General features: G+C 31.9%; 1 protein-coding gene across 1 annotated transcript; it reads right to left on the reverse strand.

The window, feature by feature from the left end:
* Nucleotides 1-5,747: 5,747 nt before the first annotated feature.
* On the reverse strand, nt 5,748-24,407 carry LOC131801015 (clavesin-1-like). The gene is made up of 3 exons (XM_059118937.1): nt 24,071-24,407; nt 6,697-7,436; nt 5,748-6,630 (listed from the first exon to the last, which is right to left on the reverse strand). Coding segments are annotated over exons 1-3 (996 nt in total). The 5' UTR covers nt 24,072-24,407; the 3' UTR covers nt 5,748-6,375.

Genomic DNA, 24,407 nt, shown 5'->3' on the forward strand with positions numbered 1-24,407 from the left:
TCTGTGATTCATTTCGAACACCATTGATAACATATCACATTTATTTATTTTTTGTACACCAGGTACAATTTATCTCTTGAATTCCACAAGATCTGTAACACATTATAAATATATTTATATTGATGAGCACATTTTTCATGAGTATTTTACAATAATTTTTAATGTTGGAGTCATGTTTTGATTAACAACATAATCGAAAGTAACAAAAAAACCGAATTAGACGAAGTTTTACTTGAAATTCTGACTAAAATATTTTACAGCACATAAATAACAAGTAAGCAAAGGCTACAGTCAAGCGGGGCCGACCATTGAATACCCTACAACACTATAATAAACGATACAGTTTATATAGGCGAGAAACTCGAAAGAATTCCACAAGATATTGTGACAAATAATAAAAGAAAACCATCAGGTTTCAAATAACAGCAACTCATTTCCAATTTATTGGTAGATTTTGCACGTAAATGGTCTTCCTAGATCTGAAACCAATATTTTCAAAAGACCTATAATCTCTCAGAAGTGGCCAAATATTAACATTTATTATTGGTTTTTGACTGAAATGCATCTATATGAGATACAGACATTTGACTATATTCTTCAACGAAATAGTCGGAAGTGCGTCTTTCCTGTATTTGTGAATTCTCCAAAAAGTCACTGGAATGGACATTTTCGTATCTTGTCAAGAAAAGTTGGCAAACTATTTCGCACATTGAATATTTTTGGATGGCCATCCAAAACTGCTTGGTTTTTGCAATGTCCGGTAACCCCCATTCAAATGTGCGTGAGGATCGGGCGATAATTACGACCTGCTGACAATTTTGCAGTTTTTTGGTCCATTTCAACCCCTAAATATATGACGGTCATCTCCAAAAAGAGTAGGCTTCTATTCTGACCCTCATTTTATACCCATACAAAATTTCGTAAGGATCGGGCCATAAATGCGATCTGTATATGATATCCTGTTATCCTAACTACTTAGTTTTGTTAGCTGTAGAAATATTACCAAATGTTTAATTCAAAATGAAAATATGCCAAAAATATGACAAAATTAAAAAAAAAATATGAGAAAATTTTACAAAATCAAAATTTTCATCTTTAGAGAGATATTTTTATACGATTTTTTTTGACGTTTTTTCTTTCCTGCCAAGAGACCATTCTGAATTAATGAGAACTGTCGAAATCAGTTCAGCCGTTCTCGACATATAAGAGATCTTTCAAGCATATCTTCTTTGATAGACATATATATCGCACATATTTTGCTATATATGCGATTTGTTGAATGTTAACATCACTGTAAAGGTCAGAAGTAACCTTGTCATGGCTTTGTGAGTTCGCCGGGATATAAAATATTCGCGGTTTAATGAAAAATTTTGAATTTTTTCAACGAAAAAGATATGGTCTATTTTACCCGCTAAATATTATCCGATGACCACCCAAATTGGTAGGCTTCTTCCTCGCCCTAAACTCTAGCTACATGCAAAGTTCCGGGTCGATTGGTCTATAATTGCGACCTGTATAGCTACTGCAAAATCCGACATTTTTTCAATATTTGGTCCATTTCAATCCCTAAACATTTGGCGATGACCTCCAAAAGAAATAGGGTTCTATTCTGACCCTAGCCCCACCTCCATTCTAAATTTCGTGAAGATCGGGCCATAATTGCGACCTGTAGAGTGATTACAAATTAACATGGACAGACGGACGGACGGACATACATAGCTAGATCGACTCAACTCGGCGAGATAGGAAGATCCATGTATACTTTCTTATGTGGGAAATCAATATTTCGAGGTGTTACATAATTCTTGGCCCAATCAAACTTATAATACCCCCAACACATAGTGTTGTAGGGTATAAAAAGGATCATCCGACTTTGCTCTAACTTTTCAAATCCTAATATTTGTATCAGTGCTAGGCCAAGTGCGAATATGGACAATATCGATACACTCCATCAAGTACCGCCCCCACAAAGGGTCAAAATTTTAAAACATTATATCTCTTAAAAATTTTTATCTTCAAATTTCATACATCACAATATTTTTATTAACCCAAAGTCTGGTGTGAAGATGGAATATATCAGTCCACTCCATCTGGTACTTAACACAAAATTTGTCGAAATTTGTATTATCCATGAAGCTCATAAAGCGCAAAATTAACATTCGATCCCACTCAGACTTGGCACATCTCAATATTTCCATCAACACAAGATATGTTCTAAAGATGGTTGAGATCGGGCCATTTCTTCTGGTACCTTCCCCATAAAGGGTCAAAGTTTTGAATAGCCAAAACGATCATAAAATCCAAAATAAATATCCGGTTCTCTTGAGATTTCACACATCTCATTATTTTTACTAACACAAGATTTGCTTGGAGATATTTCCACTCCTTTTGGTACCTCCCCTACAAAGGGTCAAAATTTTTAATATCCACGAAGCTCATAAAATGCGAAATTTACATCCGATTCCATTCAGACTTGGTATATCTCAATATTCCCATCAACACATGATCTGTTATAAAAATGGTAGATATCGGACCATTTTTTCTGGCATATTCCACACATAGGGTTCAACATTTTGAAAAATAAAACGCTCAATGAAATCGATATAAACAACCAACTCTCTGCAATTTTCACACGTACAAACATTTTTGCTAACGCAAGATCTGTTGTGAAGATGATAGATATCTGCGAACACGTTCCGCAGATTGTCACAATTTTCAATATTTATATATGACATAACTTGCGAACAGCGACTCTTTACAACTCGATATGTCTAAAATATTCTCTCACCAGAAATCTGAGATGAATGTTGAATTTATGATATCGCATAAAAATGTTCGATTTTCTTGTAATTTTGCCTATACCAATATTTTTATCTGGATTAGATGGAGTATGAAAATGGAATACTTCGGTCGACTATATCTGCTACGTCACGCACATTTTTTACATTTTCTAAAAATTTTCACATATCTCATATAAAGTGAAGGAAGTAACCAATATGGTCCAAATCTGTCACGTCGCAATATTTATATCATATTTATTTAGGTCCGATACGAAATGGACAATAAAAGCATTTTTTAATCAATATCTGCAGTACGATGTGTGTATTACGTTATAACCAGTTGTTGTGTAAAGATATTGAGCTTTTAATGAATTTAAACTCCATCAAAACACTAAATGTTTAGCATACTTTTAGGCTTTATGTCACATTAATTCAATGGCTATTATTTATTGAGATTGTGTTAACGTTCAGAGATAAAATGGCAGAAAATTAAGTGTGAAATATATCTTCTGTTACTCGGATATGTTTGCCCGACGGCTTAGACGTAGTTGGGTGAATTTCTCTCGGCTCAAAAGTGTTTCTGTTGTGATCGCCTCGGAAATAATCAGATTACTATCGGTTGGATAGTGTTTGAGTTATTGTCGACTGGGAAGTAAATAGGTGAGTTTCTCGTTGTTCGCAAGCATTCCAATTATCGGCTTGGAGATTATCGAGTGAACTGTTCGTAATTCAATGTATTTGTGCTGTTGTCGGTTCGAAAGTATTTGGGTTCAGGTTCGCATAGATTTCGGTTGGCTTTGGGGAGCCTACTATGCTTGCGAAAAACATTGAGCATCCTTAACGCAATACTTCTGAATCATAACTTTACCCATTATTTGATGACTATATGGCAATATTTCGAATATATTAGTATCCTTTAATTTTCAAATTTTCAAGGCAACAGCAGAGACCCCCATTTCCAATTTATAGTAATTGGAATAATTTTATTTAAAATTTCTAAATAACCATAATCCCACGCTCTCTAATAACCATATTAGAATATTACGCCCCTTAAGGCATTTTTAGTTCGCTCTTAGCAGGCATTTCAAGGATTTTTGTTGGATTTTTAAACAAAGGCGCAAGTTTCATGCCAACTTATCCGAAGTGTTACAGATTCCAGAATTATCCCGTTTTTTGGTCCTTGAAAAAATATTTAAAAAAAAAATTTTGGAAAAATATTTTTTAGAAAACCCAAGCATCAGGTCCTCGAAAAAAAAATGACTTTAAAAAATTCTTGAAAATATATTTTTTTTAATTAAATCTTCGGGTCCTCAAAAAATGTTGCTTTAAAAAATGTTCTTTATTATTAAATCCATGTTTTTGGCCCTTGAAAAATATTCTTTATTAAGTCCAGGTGCTTGGTCATCAAAAAAATTCTTTAACAAATATTTTTCATTAAGCCCACTTTTTTGGTCCTTGAAAAAATATTCTTTCACATTTTTGGTCCTCGAAAGAATAGTCTCTTTTAAATTCACTTTTTGGTCCTTGAAAAATGTCCTTTAATGGAAAAAATATTTTTTAACAATCTACGTTTTTGGTCAATGAAAAAATATTCTTCAAAAAATCCACGTTTTTGGTCATTAATTTTTTTTTAATTCAACTTTTTACATTAATCCTTGAAAATTCTTTCTTTAAAAAATCCTCGTTTTGGTCCTTGCAAAAATATTTTTTAAATAATCCTTGGAAACATATTTTTTAGAAAAACCTAGTTTTTGGTCCTCGAAAAAAAAATCTTTAAAAAATCCTTGCAGAAATATTTTTTATTAAGCCCACGTTTTTGGTCCTCAAAGCAAATTTTTTAATCCTTTCAAAAAAAAAGTTTTTTTTAAATCCACGTTTTTGGTCCTTAAATAAAATTTGTTTTAATACTGCAAAAACTAGTTTTTGGTCTTTAAATAAAATTTGTTTTAATCCTGCAAAAAATAGTTTTTATTAAATCCACGTTTTTGGTCCTTAAATAAAATTTGTTTAATACTGCAAAAACTAGTTTTTGGTCTTTAAATAAAATTTGTTTTAATCCTGCAAAAAATAGTTTTTATTAAATCCACGTTTTTGATAATTAAATAAAATTAGTTTTAATCCTTAAAAAAATATTTTTTATTAAATCCACGTTTTGCATTAATCCTTAAAAATATTTTTTTTAAATTCTACGTTTTGCTTTAATCCTTAAAAATTGTTTCTTAAAAATCCACATTTTTGGTCCTTGACAATTTTTCTTTAAAAAATTCACGTTTTACTTTGTTCCTAGTTTTTTTTAAATCCTTCAAAAATTTTTTTAATAAACCACGTTTTTAGTCCTTAAATTTTTTTTAATCCACGTTTTGCATTAATCCTTTAAAAAAAATATTCTTTGGAAATACACCTTTTGGTCCCTGAAAAAATATATATTTTTTATAAAAAACTGTTTTCTTGTGTTCCTTTTTTAAAAATATTCTTTAAAAATTATTATCGACCTTTAAATGAAAATTCAAGAGAGTATAGAATTTGGCCTCAATAACGCAGTTGTTCGTTTCTGTTAGTAAAAGTTTCCAAAAACACTACTTTTTCCCGCATTGACCTAGAAATATTGACCTGGATGCCAAGATGCTAGCCGTTTTGACTAGATAGATATTTTAATTTTTTTATATATGACGGAATGGACCTAGGTCTCTCACACTTCTTTGATTGAACCCCAAATTCATCATATCTACAAAATTCCAATCCGGATTTTCAAATACCCTACATTTTCTCGCATTAATCCATAAAAGGTGACCTTACAAGTGACAAGAGCGTAGCCGTTTTGTATGTGAATTGAAGAGATAATCGGTCAGTGACATTTTAAAATGTTTTATATAAGACAGAAGGGACCCAGGGTTCCCATACTTCTTTTATTAAACCCCAAATTTCACATATCTACAAAATCTATGTTTTCTTTAGATTTTCAACAGATTTTATTTTTTAAAACATTTATTTTAATATTTATTAATTACTATTAAATTATTATACTACATTAAAACGACAAGACAAGTAAACTTGAAAATAAAATATAAAAGTAAGAATAAATAAAACAAAAAAAATATATTTTTTTTTTTGTTTTTGTAAATTTTCGATCTCGTTTGTTGTTGTTGGCCGAAAATAAAAAATTAAAAAATAATAATAAAATAAAAAAAAATAATAAAAACATAATATAGAACAACAAAAGATTTGCTTACAAATTATGTTTCATAAATTATGAAAAGCAAATATATAAAATATTTTAAATATCATTCGAATGGATGTTAGTTTTCTGGGCTTGGATGGAGAGAATAATGGACGAGGTTAGTGAAGGCTTTTACTTATCACAAATTTCTCTTTTTTTTTCAAACATCTCCAATTTAAAATATCCTATACTTGAGTGTACATAATTAAATCAAACACACATAAAATACATACATAAATGAGATAAAAACTTAATACTATTAACAATAATAATTATCATAATAATAATGAAGATATTTTTATAAAATTAAAAACACATTTAAGGATTGTTGCGATTTGTTACTGAGATTGGAAGCCTGTGTTTGGATGCTGGCGTCGCTTAATCGACCTCTAGTTTTCTAAAACTGCCCACAACGCCTGAATCAATTTCTCCCACATCATTGCCGGCAAAACTGGCAGCATCTTTTGTGATTTCGATTTGCATGTCATCCAAAGCCAAAATGGCAGCACGTTTTTGTTGCAGCTTCACCTTGAATTCCTTGATCATATCGGCCATGGGTACGGTGCCGCCATATTCTTTGGGTAAGATTGAGGGATCAATTTTGCTCTTCAAGGCATCAATGCTTTTGTGGACCTAAAGGGGAAAAACGAAGAATTAACAAAATATTTTCGGAAAAAAAGCCTTCAAATATGAACTTACAATAATTCTCTTTTTCAGCTTATCACTCAACATCGATACTGCCAACTCAATAATTCTGTTGGCATAGTGAGGTATGTTCAGGAAATGGGTTTCCTTGTGACGCATAGGTGTCGAGTTCTGAATACATTTCAAAATACTTCTCAAATCGGTGAGAGACCATAGGCTCACAAAACCCATATTCATGCCACTCTCATCGTTGACATAAACATAGCCAGCCACCTGGGAATCTTCATCGTCCAGCAGGGCCTCACAGATTAGCGAATGAATACGGGCCATTTGCACCGATGTATACTTGTAGGGATCAAATTTGGCCGCCACTGAGAAAATAATTTGACGTCCATGTTCATCGCGCTGTGGCAGCGGTACCAAATAACCATTATCGAAAATTTCACTCATAGCCGGATCTTCAATATCCAATTTGCTAAACCAATGGGGGAACAGCTGGCGAATGGTCAAATAACGTTCCAACATTTCACAAGCCGCCGGCACGGAGAATTTCTTGGTGCGCAAGAAACGCAAAAGGAAAATTGTATCGGTGCGACATTTTTTAATGTGTGGATGTTTGGAAATCCATTCACGGAACTGAGCCAAGGCCTGCTTGCGAATGTTGTCGTCTTCGTGTAGTTCCTCTTTGGCCACCGCCTTCAGTTCGGGACTTAGACTACAGACATAGGGATCGAACTCCTCGCCATCCTTGGGGCCGGACAAGTTGTGTTGTTGCATGACTTCGGTTTCCAACACTAGAATATGGTAGAAGCAAAAATGGAAAATTAATATTATAATTTTAATTTAATATGAATCAAAAAAAAATTAAAAGCTCAGAAATAATAGACATTTTTATACTTCAAACATGTTTGAGGTCTCTCTACCATGTCTCTCTCTCTCTCTGTTTCTCAAAAAGTATTTCAAATCTAAAATGTTTCTCCCATAAACAGTTATGCATATACCCTCAGCCATATGGCTAGAGAGAGAGTTTATATCATTTGATACGGCCAAATCGTGCCTCATCGAAATAATGGTTTTAGACTCTAAGTCTCTTTGGACCAAATCCGTTTCAAGACATTTGGAGTCGATCTAGCGACGTCAGTCTCTCAGTCCGTCTGGTTGGTGCGCACCATAACTCTCGAAGGGAGTATCCGATTTAGTCCAAACTTGATACATCGTAATATTATTATCGAACTTAGATCGATTTCGCCCATAAAAGATCGAAATTTTCAAAGAAAAAATGTTTTTCTGCACAGAAAGATAAAGGATAATCCAATTTTGCTCAAACTTTGCAAATCCTTATATCTGCATCAGCGCTAGGTCAGGTGCGAAAATGGACAATATCGATCCACTCCATTAAATACTTCCCGCATAAAGGGTCAACATTTTGAATAATTATAACTCTTATAAAAAAAGTGCCCGATTGTCTTCAAATTACACAGATCACAATATTTCTATTAACCCAAGGTCTGGTGTTAACATGGAAATAATTAGTCCATTCCTTCCTCCCCCACAAAGGGTAAAAATTTTGAGTATCCATGAAGCTCATAAAATGCGAAATTAACTTCCGATTCCATTTAGAACTGGCACATATCAATATTTCTATCAACACAAGATCTGTTATAAAAATGGTAGAGATCGGGCCATTCCTTCTGGTACCTCCCCCGCCAAAGTTTCGAATAACCAAAACGATTATAAAATCCAAAGTAAGCATCCGATTCTCTCCATATTTCACACATCCCATAATTTTTACTAACACAAGATATGCTGTGAAGATGGAATATGTTGGTCCATTCCTTCTGGTACCTCCCCCAAAAACGGTCAAAATTTTGAATATCTATGAAGCTCATAAAACTCGAAATTAGCAAGATTTTGAAAAACAAAACACTCAAAGAAAGCCAAATGAGGCTCCAACCCCCTTCAAATTTCACACATACATACATTTTTGCTAACACAAGCTCTACTGTGAAGATGATATAAATCTGCGATCCCCTTCTGGTGCCTCACCCACAAAGAGTCGCAACTTTTTTCTATCATAACTTGCGAAAAAAATCTTTACAACTTGATATATCTAAATATTTCTCTTACAAACCTGAGATGAATATGAATTTTTTGATTTCGCATAAAATTGGATATAAATATTCGATTTTCTTGTAATTTTGCCCACACCAATATTTTCATCTGTATACGAAAATGGAATACTTCGGCCGACTATATCTTGTACCTCACGCACATTTTAACATTTTTATAAAAACAATCACATATCTTATACAAAGTGAAGGAAGTAACCAAAATATAGACCAAACCTGGCACGTCGCAATATTTTTATAATACTTAATTAGGTCCGATACGAAAGGGTCAATATTGGCCCATTCCTTCGGAACCTACTCCATGGAGGGTCAAGCATTCGAATAATCGTCACAGAAGTCAAAATATATTTAAATAATCGAACATTGGCTGAGGGTATACATCTGTCGTCAAGACCGACTGATATTTTTTTAAAATTTTTAATTTAATTTCAATCGAAACTACTTCAGAGACAATAGACATTTTTATACTTCAAACATGTTTGAAGTCTCTCTAGCATGTCTCTCCACCTGATTGTATTTCTCAGAAAGTATAGTTTCAAATCGAAAATGTTGATTAAAATGTATCTCCCATAATTATGATAAATAGTTTTATGCATGTTTTAATATAAAATTAAAAAAATAGATTGTAATTCAACTTTTCACAACGCAAACCGAAAGAGTTCCATGACTTAACAAGTAGATTTTCATTCATAATTTTCCATGCTTTTTTATTCGACTTTAATTGAAAGTCAGAAATGCAAATAACAGAAATATTTTCTGAATTTCAAATATGTTTTTTTTTTTTTGTGATGTCTGCCAAGCCACAAGGTTATTAAGCACGTTCTATTTGCCAATTTGCATGTAAAACTGACAAATACACAGACACTGTTGCAGAAATTCTTGAATATTTGAAATAGTAACTATTTACGCCGAAGATTCAAACGTTTCACGTGCTCCCACACGAAAATGATCGATGTTATTTATTTGCAAAATACATGCCAAATCACGTGTTACATTTGAAAAATATGTAACAAGATTTGAACTTGAAAATATAGGTTGCCCTTGCCCTTTTAAAGCTCAAAGTATTGAACTGATTTAGACAAGTAACAAAACAAACAAGTTTAATGACCATTTGCATACGAAAAATGTTAAAAAAAAAATTCATACCCCAGCGCGTAGGTAGCTGACTAATACCATCAGGGGTTCGAAACATAACTGCCTCAAACTAGTCTTTTGATTATGGTTCATTGGGGGGGGGCTTTGTTTGAACCGGCGAACTTTATGTTAAAGATGAGAAAAGATAATCAAAAATGTAGGTTAATGTTTCGTGTCGGAGCGAATGTCAAATAGATGAAGGTCATTGCAAAATGCATTCGTGGTTGGCTATATGGAATATGGGATTGGTTAATTTGTATTGTTTGATGGATGTCTTTTGTGAGAAACACATTTTGGATAAAATCATGAACAAATTAGTTATTAATTAATTTTAGGTAAACAAAAGAGGTCACAACGAGGTTAATTTAAATGGGTATCTTGAATTCGAATTAGTTGGATATGCCAATTTTTCAAGTTTTTACCAAATTTCTGATTTAAATATGGTATCAGAGAGAAAATTTCATTATGAAAAATATTCTTAAAATCAATGATTAAAAAAAAAATATTTTTTAAAAACTCCACGATTACAATAAAAACAATAACGTTTTTAAAAATATTTTGTTGTTGCAAAATGATCAGGCTTTATCGCTTTATTGTTGTTTTTAAAAAAACAACGTTTGTTTATTAGTGAAGAACGATGGTAATGTTTACCAGGGGGAAGGCAGGGAATACCTACTACGGTATCACGAACAAACAAGCCAACACTGTTCTGTTATTAAAAATATTCAAATAAATTTAGTTTTTTAGAAAAAAAATTCAAAGAAATCTATTTTTATAAAAATATTCATAAAAAATTGTCCATTATAGAAAATACTCATAGAAATTCAAGTCAAAATAATTTTTTTAATAAATTTACGACTATAAAAAATATTTATATATACATATTTTTTATAGTCGTAGATTTATTAAGAATATTATTTTGACCTGAATTTCTATGAGTATTTTCTATAATGGACAATTTTTTATGATTATTTTTATAAAAATAGATTTTCTTGAGATGTTTTTTTTATATTCCTTAACAAAAACAAATATTTATGAAAACAATTAAACATCAGGGTGAGATGAAAAACTGCAACAAGATTGCTGTCATTACTAAGCCACTCGTCCGACAGCTATTAAAATTATTCCAGTGACAGCTCATTATATTGTTTACAATCATACAAAAGCATTTTGGTGAGAATTTTCCAGAAAAAAAGTTATTCATGATGGAATTCAAGTGTGATAGTGTGATTTCTTTATATTTGGCTAGAAAACCACATGGGGCTTTCGTTAGAGCACTCCAGCATTTAAATGTGAATAAATCTTTTGTGTCTCGTACCAACGCTCGTTACCGTGATACGCGTCGCAGTTGCCGAAAAATGGCTTGTGAGCTGAGCATATCGCAATATTCCATTCGGCAAATATTGAAAAATGAGCTCGGGGAAAAGCCATTTAAATTCCAAAAAATGCAAGAAATTACTCCGCAATAGAAAGAAAATAGACTCAAAAGGTCTAAAGAGTTGCTTCGCTAGGCCGAAAGTGGTGAACTGCCGAATTTGGCTTTCTCCGATGAGAAAACATTCGTTGTCCAACAGTTTGTAAACAAACAAAATGATCGTGTTTACTTGCCAAAGGGGCCAGCTGAAAATGTGCACCTTCGATTGGCCACCAGAACTCAAGAGCCGGTCATGGTTATGGTGTGGGCCGCCATAACAGCCGATGGTCGCTCTCCGCTCGTATTAATCGACCGTGGCACAGAATAAATGCCGAATATTATGGCGAAAATATTCTGGAGGGTGCATTAAAGCCTTGGGAACGCAAACATTTTGGCCGCAAACCTTGGACATTCCAACAGGACTCAGCACCATCCCACTCAGCACGCGCCAACCAAGAATGGTTACAAAATGAGGTTCCTCGCTTCATTTCTAGCGCACAATGGCCAATGATCTGCAGTATTTTGGAAAACAAGGTTATCGCTAAAAAAAAATAAAAAGTGTGGATCACCTCAAGCAAGCGCTTTGCCGGGAATGGGCCAAAATGCCGCAGAACAACATTCGGGCAGCGTGTGACGGTTTCATTGGCCGTTTGTAGGCCATAATTCGTGCCAAAGGTGACAAATTCGAACAAATCTAAACTTATTCTAAAATTTGATGCTATTTCCGACATTTTTTGCTTTCATTCAATAAAATTTAAAAAAAAATGTAAATATGACGTTTGACTTTGTTGCAGTTTTTTTATCTCACCCTGTACATATTAATATTCATAAAAATTCACTTTTTCTAATATTCTTAAACCGAAACCAACGTTTATGACAACAATTTTTATTATTTTGAAAATTAAAAAGCTATGATAATGAAAAATATGAATTAATACTTTTAAAAATCAGCGAAATAAAAAAATATTAAACAATCCACGATTAAAAAAACAATGTTTGCAAATCCTATAAAGTCACTTATTTTATAAATATTTCATTTTTATAGCATAGCTATAAACAGAATATAAGTTCTAAAAATTCTTTAAATAGTCGCATTAAATATTCCAAAATTTTAAATATTCTCTTTAAATATTTGATTTTCAGCCAGTTTTAATTCCAAACTAGTTTGAGTTAAAAATAACATCATGCGATCAATAACCCAGTCAGAATGTTTCCATAATGTGGCCTTTGAGCATACATCTCAAATGAGTGTTTTTATTTTAACAACTCATGTACTCAATGCTACGCTCTTTGCTCAGAGACATTATCCCCTGTCAAAAAAAGAGGCACAGACACCCTTTTCTAGGACATGATGTAACGATGGCTTTGCTTTATTTCTTTTGAGCGATAACTAAGGTAAGGTGATTCGACAGTAATTTGGCAAATTGGAGTAGAAAAATCCCCCAAAGCTAAACTGTCAGTTTGAAATGAAAAACAAAATGTTGAAAAAATAACTTGTCATCCAAACCAAAACGAAACCGCAAGATAAGGCAATGTGTGGACAATCCACAGTGACCAAAAATAGTTGTGCTATACCAAAAAAAGGAAAAAACAACAACAACGCTCATACAAACACAAAAGCTCATGGCGGCGTACCATAACAGCTGAAGATGTGTGAAGGTCGTTCATTTTTTAGTTGATTACAGAATCAGGGTACCCATGCGCTTTAATTGGGTTAAATGCGTATTGACTTTTGTTATACGTCTTCAATATGGCCAATAATATTCAGCTTTTTTGTGTGAATGGTTTCCCTTGTGCTAATTTATTTTTTTGTTTATTTTCCTCTTTTTTTTTTGTTGTCGACTTTTTGGGCAATAATTTTAATCAGTTTTTTTTTAATATCTTTAATTGGTATTTTTTGCAAATTGTCTGACTTTAATCGCAGGGAGGTATATCACATATTTTATTATTTTTTTGCATAATTTTATCATATATTAACCTTGATTTGTCTGCTGCTTGTTTGTTTTGCTTGTCATTTTCTTGAATTTTAGGCGTTATTTTGTAATGTTAGGGTGGGTTATTTTTAAAATACTACGGTTTTTTGGATCATTAAATATAGATTTTATAAGACTTCGTTTAAGGGAATTTACCACGATCCCCTAAATTGAGTTGTTAAATTTAATTTAAAACCAGTAAAGAAAGTCCTAAAGTCGGGCGGGGCCGATTTTATGATACCCTACACCACTTTGCTAATTTAGTTGAGCTCCACTTAATGCTTAAAAGTTTTTATGGGAGAATTCAATCATACACCCTATGATTATAATTATGATTTAAAATTCAAAGGACTTAATATGCCGAAGCATTTGTATCTTTTAAATTCGGACTTGTATTGCCCATTTGGTGCGAAATTAATTTGAAATCGGATAAAAATATATATGGGAACTATATCCAAATCTGAACCGATCTCGATAAAATTTGGCAAAGATATTTCTGATCTGTATTTGATATATTTCCCTGAATATCGTTGTTATGGAGTGCATATTACGGCTGTGGGTAACAAATACAATAAATCGGATGAACAATATATATGGGAGCTATAACTATATCTGAACCGATCTTCACCAAATTTGGCATACTACCTTCTAGACTCAATTCGGTCGTATGTGCCAAATTCCATTCCATTTGGACAAATATTAGACGTTTGGTGCACATTAATGGTAAATCGGATGAAGTTATATATGGGAGCTATATCCAAATCTGAACCGATCTCGATAAAATTTAGCAAAGGTATTTCTGAGCTACATTTGATATATTTCCCCAAATATTGTTGTTACAGAGTGCATATTACGGCTGCGGAGGACAAAAATAACAAATCGGATGAACAATATATATGGGAGCTACAGCTATATCTGAACCGATTTCGATAAAATTTGGCATACTTATTTTCAGGCCTAATTTGGTTGTATGTGCAAAATTCCATACTATTCGGGCTGATATTACACGTTTGGTGCACAATAAAAGGCAAATCGGACGAAGATATATATGGGAGCTATATCTAAATTTTTACCGATTATCTCCAATTTCAATAGGGTTCGTCCTTGGGCCAAACAAATGTTGTTTGCAAAATTTCATCTCAATCGGATAATAAATGCGACCTGCATTTTGTTCACAAGAATACATGGACAGACGGACGGACGGACGGATAGACGGACTGACATGCATAAATCAACTCAGAAAGTGATTCTATGCAGATCATCAAAAGGAACTATGGGTCTATCTCGTTTCCTTTTGCCTGTTACAAACAAATGCACAAAGACATAATACCCTGACCACCTTGTGGTGTAGGGTATAAAAATACTTCAGAGATAATATATTAACTTTATAAAAAAAAACAAGTAAAAAACATTAAGTTCGGCCGGGCCGAACTTTTAAAACCCTCCACCTTTGGGTAAAGAAAAACATTTTATATAAAAGTATCCGAATTCAAACGTGTTCCACTTTAATCTACAAAATACCAGTAATACCGCTTGGATAATGCTGTAAAACTTTTCAAAGAAACAAGAAAGTGGGCGAGCCCGTTATATGGGGGGCCATACCAAAACGGAAAACTCTATAGACAATTTTATACTTCAAGGATTGTCATCTACTAAATTTTCTTAAAAATCAAATTTTAAACAATTTCGTGGGTAAATAAGACTAGAATTATCAATATACCGAATATCGGCGGGTATCGTTATATGTGCGCTACAGGAAAATTTTCTACCCTCGGAACTAGAACCCATTATGAAGTATAAATACCAATTTTTGGACAAATCCGTGAGAAATGTGTCAAAAATCTTCAAAATACTGAATATCGGGAGGTATCATTATGTGGAGGCTATACGAAAATGTGGACCTATACATACTATCTTGCGCCACAGGAGCTTGAATCCATTACGAACTACAAATTTTACAAAAATTTTGACAAATCCGTGGAAAAATGTGGCAAAAATCATCAAAATGTCGAATATTAGGAGGAACCGTTATATGGGGGCTATACAAAAACGTGGGCTTATACATACTATGTTCCGCCACAGGATCTAGAACCCATTATGACCTACAAATACTAATTATTAAGAAAATTCCTAGAAAAAATCATCAAAATACCGAATATCGGGAGGTACTGTAATATGGGAGTTATACAAAAACGTGGACCTACATATACAATGTTTCGGAACAAGAACCCATTACGACGTAAAAATACTAAGTTTTAGTCAAATCCGTAAAAAAAAATGTGGAAAACATCGTCATAATACCCGATATATCTCATTTTCAATACCAACCATCCTAGACACAATACAAATGTGGGCTGTATCGTGGTTTCAACAGAGAGACGGGCTGACGGGCATCTTTAAATCGACTTAGAATTTTATGCTGATCATGAATACATGTACTTTATGGCGTTTACGACGAATATTTAGGGATATTATAAGCAAGTACACCCTTCTTTTCAAGGTGAGGGTGTAAAACATGGAAAATTTTAACGGAAAATTAAAAAAAAATCTTGAAGTTCCATCCATTTAATAGCACTTAAAAGAAAATCATAAACACAGCTATTTTAACAGGTTTTTAAAGTATTTTTTTTAACTTATTTTTTTTTTAAAGTTCTTTGAACTTTTAAAATCGGTATCTATAATGGTTTCGTACAAAAAATCCACTTGAATTTCAAAAGTTATCCGTGAAAGTGATTTTTTAAAATTTTAAAAAGATTTTGTTTTTTTTTTTAAATATAGAAAATATTAACTTGGCTTTTTTTTTAATTTTTTCCATTTTGAAGCAATGGGCTAATTTTTTTTTTTTTTTTTCTTGTGGAAAAGTTATTTTCAAGAGCTTAAACGTGACTTGTAAAACCTTAGGGGTCGTCTTTTTCAGTTGCATTTTCCTATTTAAACTCCTAACAATTACCGCAAAAGTTGACAGCATAAACCCCACAACAATTGGCTAATTACAAAATGAGAGTGGGAGTCGTCGTCATCATAATTTCATTGAACTCTCACTCGCTCTCACACTCTTTACCTCTTCCGGTTTTACTCATCCAACTGTTACACATGGGCAAACTGTGAGAGTATGACAGCCAAGTTTGTGTCTTAAGTCTTTCCATTCAAATTAAAGTGCACGAAAAAAACGTGTTCGTTGCTTAAGTCTTTTGTAGAGTGCAGTTGATATATTTTTTGGTTTTTATTTTCTGTTTTACAATTTCTTATTAGCCTTGAGAATTACCACCGCTGAACGACGATTGGCTTTTATTGGTATGCATAGTTTTTTTTTCTTTGTCTCGTCATGGTTGTCTTTGTTGTTGTTGTCGTTGGTATTGAGATTGTTTGCTATTATTTATATGAGGACGGCAGTCTCATGAATGTATACCACAAAAAAAAATGAAACACAACAAAACTTGAAAGAAGTCAATAAACTAAAACCAATATTTTTTTTATACACATTATTACATCATTTCACACATGTTTGCATAATAATGAACGAAGAATTGAATGAGTGGCGGGCTTAATATTTTTTGGTTTAAATAAAAAAGATGTCTGGCGTTTTGAATTTTTCTTTGAAAAATCATAAATGCAAACTTTTGAAGACAAAGATTATTAAACTTACATTTACAATGGGTTTATTTTTGTTGCAAATTCTTAAAAATAAAGTGGGAGAGGATTCGATATGACACATTTTATGAAAATTCACAATTATAATAGGTTCTTGAAAAACATTTATATAAAATATTTTCCCCGATTATAAAGCCTACATGGAGTATTTATATTCAAAAATCTATAATTATTAAAAATATTTTAAGTATTTTAAATAAATCCATAATTATAGAGATTTCTGAAAAATCCACTATTGAAAAGAGACTTAGAGAAAAATATCTAAAAACTCGCAAAGGGCTCTTTAAAAAAATAAATATGTTTTAAAAATATCTATCTATAAAATTCCGATAAAGAATCCTTGACAAGTAACCCTGTTTTTAATAGATCCGCAAAAATAAAGATATTTTGAAAAAAATCAAAAAATCCACTATTAGAGTCTTTAAAAACTATATTTAAAAAAAAAACTCTCTCGAAAGTGAAATAACTTTGAAAATATGAGATTCATTCACAAAGATCTACAAAATTCACGATTTATAAAGAGTCTTCGAAAAATTATCCTTATTTAACAAACATTTGCTGGAGGCTAAACATCTACGAAATTCACAAGTTCACATCTACAAAATTCACGATGTAAAGAGTCCTCCTCATTGTTCAGTCATTTAAGGCTAAATCATCTGAGATAACGTCAATTGAAAAGTTAACTTTTATACCTTCAAAAATCTCTTTTAAATCCAAGTTTATATCCCTTGCAAAGCCCACATTACAACTTTAAGAAACCACCTAAAAACAACATTTATTTACTTCAGAAGCTTGTTTAATAAAAGGCAACGTTTTTATTAAAAAAGTAAAAATGTCAATTTATATTATTGGGACATTGCTATTGGGACATCCTTGCGAATTTTTAAAAATTATAGTTTCAGTCTTTGATATTTTTTTTTCAAAATTCCCCATTTATGTCACATGAGAAATTGACTGAGAGAGTCCACGTTGATATCACAAAGAAATTCTTTTTAAAAGTTCTCGTTTATATCTTCGAACTGGCCTTAAAATTCCACGTTAATATCCTGGAGAAATTCTTCAAAAATATCCACGTTCATTATTTTGAAAAGTCCTTAAATTTACAGTTTTTTTTTTTTTAAGGAATTTTCTTTAAACATCCATGCAATTTCTTAAAAAAAAAACCTTGAAACATTTCTTAAGAGTCCACGTTTATATCCTTGAGAAAGGCATGTAACAAAATAAGTCTTTATATGAGAAATAATTAAGAAACCACGTTTATATTCTTAAAATTTTTTAAAAAAATCTATGATTATATCCTTAAAAACTTTCTTAAAAACCAGACGGTCATACTCTTGATAATTCATTAAAATTGTTCTTACAATTCACCTTTATATTTGTGAAAAACATTTTGACGTTTGTATCCTTGAAAACTTCCTGAGGAGTATACGTTTAGATCTCTTGAAAAAATTACACCAAGAATCTTTAAAATGTCCATGTCCACTAAAAATGCTTAAAAAAGTATCATAAGAGTCTAGGTTTATGCTCTTCCTTTTACATTCCTTTTAAAGTCTATGTAAAAATTCCACTTTTATGTCCTCGGAAAATTCCTTAAAAAGTCCATGTCAAAATTCCATTTTTATGTCCTCGAAAAATTCCTTAAAAAGTTCACGTCTATGTCCTCGACAAATTCTTTAAAAAGTCTACTTTTATGTCCTCGAAAAATTCCTTAAAAAGTCCACGTTTATGTCCTTAAAAAGTCCACGTTTATATCCTCGAAAGATTCCCTAAAAAGTCCACTTTTATGTCCTCGAAACATTCCTTATAAAAGTCTACGTTTATTTCCTCGAAAAATTCTTTAAAAAGTCCACTTTTATTCCCTCGAAAAATTCCTTAAAAAGTCCAAAGATTCCCTAAAAAGTACACTTTTATGTCCTGGAAAAATTTCTTAAAAAAGTCCACGTTTATTTCCCCGAAAATTCCTTAAAAAGTCCACTTTTATGTCCTTAAAAAAAAGTCCAAAAAGAAGTATATTTTAATATTACTTTACAATTCCTTGAAAAATCCAAGGTTATATTCCATTAAATATTCCTGAAAAATTCCTTCAAAAACCAACGTTTAATAAAGCATTGTATATCCTTAAAATATTGCGTTAAAATATTGTTAAATCCTTGAGAAATGCTTTAAAAATTACATTGAATATTCGTAAAATATTCCTTTCGAAATGCCGCACTCTTATACATAACACCATTGGATTGAACATCCTGTTAAAATCCGTTTAAATCTCCATATTTGTATTGCATTAACCATATTTGAAAAACACTCTCAAAAATTCAAAATACTCGCTTGATTTACCAAAAAGTCCTTTGAATATCCTTTTCTGGTTAGTTTCCTGTGTACCCCTCATAATTGCACCACTCCAATAATCTCCATGTCAATATGACTAATTGCACGTTTTCTCATTCATGTATGATGACATGGGCATTACTTCAACCTCTTCCAGAAAGAGTTGGCTGCTCATTCCCCTCTCTCTCTCTCTCGAACAATTCGAATTAGATCAGTGTCAATAAAAAATACATCAAGGTTAGGTTACACACCATGCAGTGTGACCCATAATGTTTAGATTGCATTATATTTGTTGTTGTATTTCTGGGTATTGTCAGGTTCGATTTTGCCTTTGTGTAACTGTCGAGCATGTGTATTTAACCCTGAACGTGATGAGCTTTACATTTTTAATTTATTTACCAAAAGGCCTTTTTATTGGCTAGAGAGAGGGAGGGAGGTAGGGAAGTGCAAGTAAAGCAAAACTGATGGTCAACGTCAAATACAATTGTTGTCAACAAACCAAAAAAAAATATTACACCAGCTAATTTGTTGATTGAAGGAGAGAGATAGATGTAGGGAGAGATATTTGGAAAAAAGAGAGTGAGAGAGAAAAAAATTATACTACAAAAATCTTAATTTTTTATGCATTTGCCATCTAAATAAACGCCTGAGCCTAAAGTAATTTGTCGGTCCAGACAAAAACATTGTGTTTGCACAGACATGAATAAATGAATACATTTTTTTAATGTGTTTAGTTGAAAAATAGGCTGTTTGATTTATGGCTTTTGAATCAGTTTTGTTTTTTAATTTAATTATAAAATAAATTAAAAAAAATAACAAAAAAATAAAAAATAGTTATTCCCTACCCGAAATCTGAAGGCTCCCTCTTCACATCCCTCTTACCATCTTGCCATAATAATTTCAAATACGAATATTCAATCAGTGACAATGGAAAATTTGTCAAACAGCTAGATTTGTAACAAAACAATGAGATAGCTCTTTTCTATCTTATTAATTGAGCTGTTTTGACGTAAAAATGTGTGTGTGTGTTTTTTTTTTTTTCAAATATCTTAAATTGTTTTATAAACAAACAAGACAGACAAAAAAAATCCGTAATCCTCCAGACAAAATAGTACTGTGTTTATTTTAGGTCTTATGAAGTGCTTTAAGAAACAATTGGTAAACAAATAAATGATTCATGTTCAAAATATTCTATTTTGAGTTTGACTAATTGAAGTTCTGAAAATAAATAGCTATTGAAGAAAAGTATATGAATAAACAAAGAAACAATAACAACACATAACATAATATGTATTGGAAAGTTTTTTTTTTTTAGATGATTGGGATTAATATTTTAAATAGCATTTCAGTTTTGTGATATTGCACTATGGAATTGAGGAGGTACTGAATTTGATAATCTCTCATCATTTTCCTACTTCTGTGAACAACAATTCAAAACCATGTATATCCCTCATATAACGATACGTCCCATATATTCGGTATTTTGATGATTTTAGGTACATTATTCACCGTATTTTTTTCATATTTCGTATTTGAATATTGTAATGGCTTTTGACAAAAGTTGCCTATGCAGATCCACTTTTTCGTAAAGACGTGCTATATTCGGTATTTCTAAGATTTTAACAGAATTTTTAATGGATTTCATTTTTTGAAAATTTCAAAACTCTTTCCAAATGGTGGAAGGCATTTAAAGTTCGCCTCGGCTGCTTTGATGATTTTAGGTACATTATTCACCGGATTTTTTTCATATTTCGTATTTGAATATTGTAATGACTTTTGACAAAAGTTGCCTATGCAGATCCACTTTTTCGTAAAGACGTGCTATATTCGGTATTTTTAAGATTTTAAAAGAATTTTTAACGGATTTTATTTTTTTGAAAATTTCAAAATTCGTTCCAAATGGTGGAAGGTATTCAAAGTTCGCCCGGCTGCTTTTTTAATTGTTTTAACTAATCATACCCTTGGACATATAGTTTCATAAAAATAAGGATTTTAAGATTCGCAATATATTCTTCTAGGTCTTTTCATCCACAATTCGTGGACTTTTTAAAGATATTTTTAAAAATATTTTTTTTTTTTTTTTGAAAATAAATCGAGGATTTTTTAAGATGCTATCAAGGGCATTCCAAAAAAAAAACATTTCCATGGCATTTTTAAAATAATTTCTAAGGACTTCTCGGCTATTACAAGGAATTTCCGACTGTAAATCGTGATCTTGATTTTGAGGGGAATATGGTCTATAAATCGTCGAATTTTTACGAATATTTTTTAATCCATAAATCGCACATTTTTAATAATTTTTTTTGAAAGATATATAAAACTCGTGAATTTTTAATAAATATTTTTTTTTTTTTGAATTTTCGGGAATATTTTCTAAAAATATTTTTGAAGGCCTTGGCTTTTTTTACCTTCAGCCATACGGCTAAAAAGGGTATATATCATTTGATACACCCAAAACGCGCTTCATCGAAATAACGGTTTCAGACATAGAACCCTTTGGACCAAATCCGTTTCAGGACAGTTAGAGTCGCTCTAGGGGTATCCGTTCGTCCGCCTGTATGTCCTGAAGGAATTGTCTGATTTGATCCAGACTTGGTGCATCGTTATATTAATGTCAAACTTAGATCGAATTCGGAGATGGACAATATCGGTCCACTGCGTCTGGTACCTCCCCCACAAAGGGACAGAATTTTGAATAATTATATCTCATTTTTTATGCTAAAATTTCACATATTCCAATATTTCTCTATTTTTTTATTTTTATTTCAATAAAATATCTGCGGAGCAGATGGTAGATATCGATTCACGGGGTCAACATTTTGAATAGCCATGAATCTCATAAAAAACATCAGATTCAAATTTCACACATTCCCATATTTTTATATTGTTTTTTGATAACTCAAAGACCTGGTGTGAAAATGGAATATATCGGACTACACCTTCTGGTACCTTCACCACAACTAGTAAATACTTTGAATATTTTTTCCTTATAAAATGTAAAATAAGAATCCGATTCTCTTCAAATTTCACAAATTCCAATATTTCGGCTAAGGTGATAGATATAGGTTCACACCTTCTGGTAACTCCCCCATAAAGGGTCATTTTCAATACTTATGTCTCTCATAACCTGCGAAGCAAGTCAGAGATTCATTTCAAGCTTTGTATATCTACATATCTTTCACAGCCACACATCTGCTGTAAATATGGAATTTATCGGCTCACACCTTCTCGTACCTCCCCTACAAAAGGTTAAAATTATAGTTAACAATTATTCCCAAAAAATTGGTAATTGATGTCTGATTTTCTTCAAATTTTAAACATTCCAATACTATGGGAATACTATGTCCACAATATCCGATACCCCAAGCATATTTCAATATTTTCCATTTTCATGTGTCACATGAATGAAGTAATCGATATAGTCCAAATCAGGCACGTTGTACTATTAATGTCAGATTTATTTCAGTTGAGGAGTGGATAATATTGGCCCACTCCTTCGGTAACTCCTTCATAAAGGGTCAATATTTTAAATAATCACAACGTAAGTTAAAATGTATTTAATAAACTGATATAGGCTTAGGGTATAGATCTGTCGGCAAAGATGACGGATGCTTTTTAACTCATTTTTTCAAGAAATTAGAATGGGATGGTTTATTTATTTTTTAATAAAATCAAAACAATACGATTCTAAATTCTATTCGGATTCTTCCCTATTATTTTTATTCCCTATTATTATTATTTCCAATATTATCTGAATAATAGAAGATATTCCATAATTCTATGATCATGAATAATGTATTTGTGCTAAAAGAAGGACCAGGTTAAAAACTTTTTGGAGTGGAAATAATTTTGCGGGAATATTCATGAACTTACAACTGAAAAAATATTTTTTTTAAACATGAAATTTTGCGACAATATTCCTGATTCAAAACTCACACAAAAACATAAAATATGGTTTTTATTCAAAATCTATCTGATAAAAACATTTTGAGCCCTGTCAGACTACCGTTGTCCAAAAAAAAAAAACAAAAATTGTATGTCTTATTTACATTCCACTTCAAAAATATGGTCATTTGAAACCTATAATTACCCCTACTTTACTTTCATTTTCAATTCAACACGATAGCATTATCAAAGAAATGGAGCAGAAAACAGTGGGAGGAACTTTGTTTCAAATTTTTTTTTCTGTATTTCTTTGGATTAATTCAACTACAAACGAAACGCATTCAAAACCGCTATTCGAATTCAAAAGAGCATGACAAAAAAAAATAAATGATTTAGGGTTAAGCAACAAAAAAAACCATGGTGGATATATTTAAATTTGAAATGCAGACAGATAGCCAACGACCGTCAAACTACCTGGCTTACAGAAGCTGGAAAAGTCAATCTTTTTAGAGGTGGAGGAGGAACAGAAAAAAATATTTCCGGTTTAGAAGGAAAAAAACCAAACCAATGGAACCCATTATGTTTGTTTGCGTTTTTTCTGTATTTTTTTTTTTTCCTTCTTCCACGACGAGTTTGTGCTGCAACATCTGGTGGGTAGGAAAATTTTTCGGAAAGTGAAAGTGAAACATAAGATGTCTGCATAGAAAAATCGTGGCCGATGATGATGAAAAGTCATCATTAGTGCTGGGGTATTATCTAAATTAATAAGGAAAAAATTAAGCCACAAAATATGAGGGCACTTTTTTTTGGCTTTTTTTTTACTTCATTAAGTCTTGTGAGGTAATAAAGTTTTTTTATTGCAGTGTTTCTGTTTCTTTTTTTTTTCAACACACACGATTACTTAATTTGAAACTCACTTTTGAAGTTGTTTATTATTTATTTTTTGGTTTTTAGTCGTTGAGAGATGGCCTCAGGGGGAATTTTACGCAATCTTTTGCTGGCTGTTGGTGTATTGGTGTCACACAATGTGTTAATTATGATTTTTTTTCTCCCGGTATTTTTGTGAATTTAGTTTTCCAAGGGGAGTTCTTTTTTTCAAAAACTGAACTTTTGTTAGTTTGGCTTTTCTTTATTTCCACATTAAATTTAATTTTTGGTTTGTTTTTTTTTTCGTATTATTTTCTTGTGCCTTATTTCACTTGTTAATTTGTTGAGGTTTCGGGCCAAACTAACCGATGTTGCGGCATTGAAAAT

This window comes from Musca domestica, unplaced genomic scaffold, assembly GCF_030504385.1.
Source record: "Musca domestica strain aabys unplaced genomic scaffold, Musca_domestica.polishedcontigs.V.1.1 138, whole genome shotgun sequence".
NCBI lineage: Eukaryota > Metazoa > Arthropoda > Insecta > Diptera > Muscidae > Musca > Musca domestica.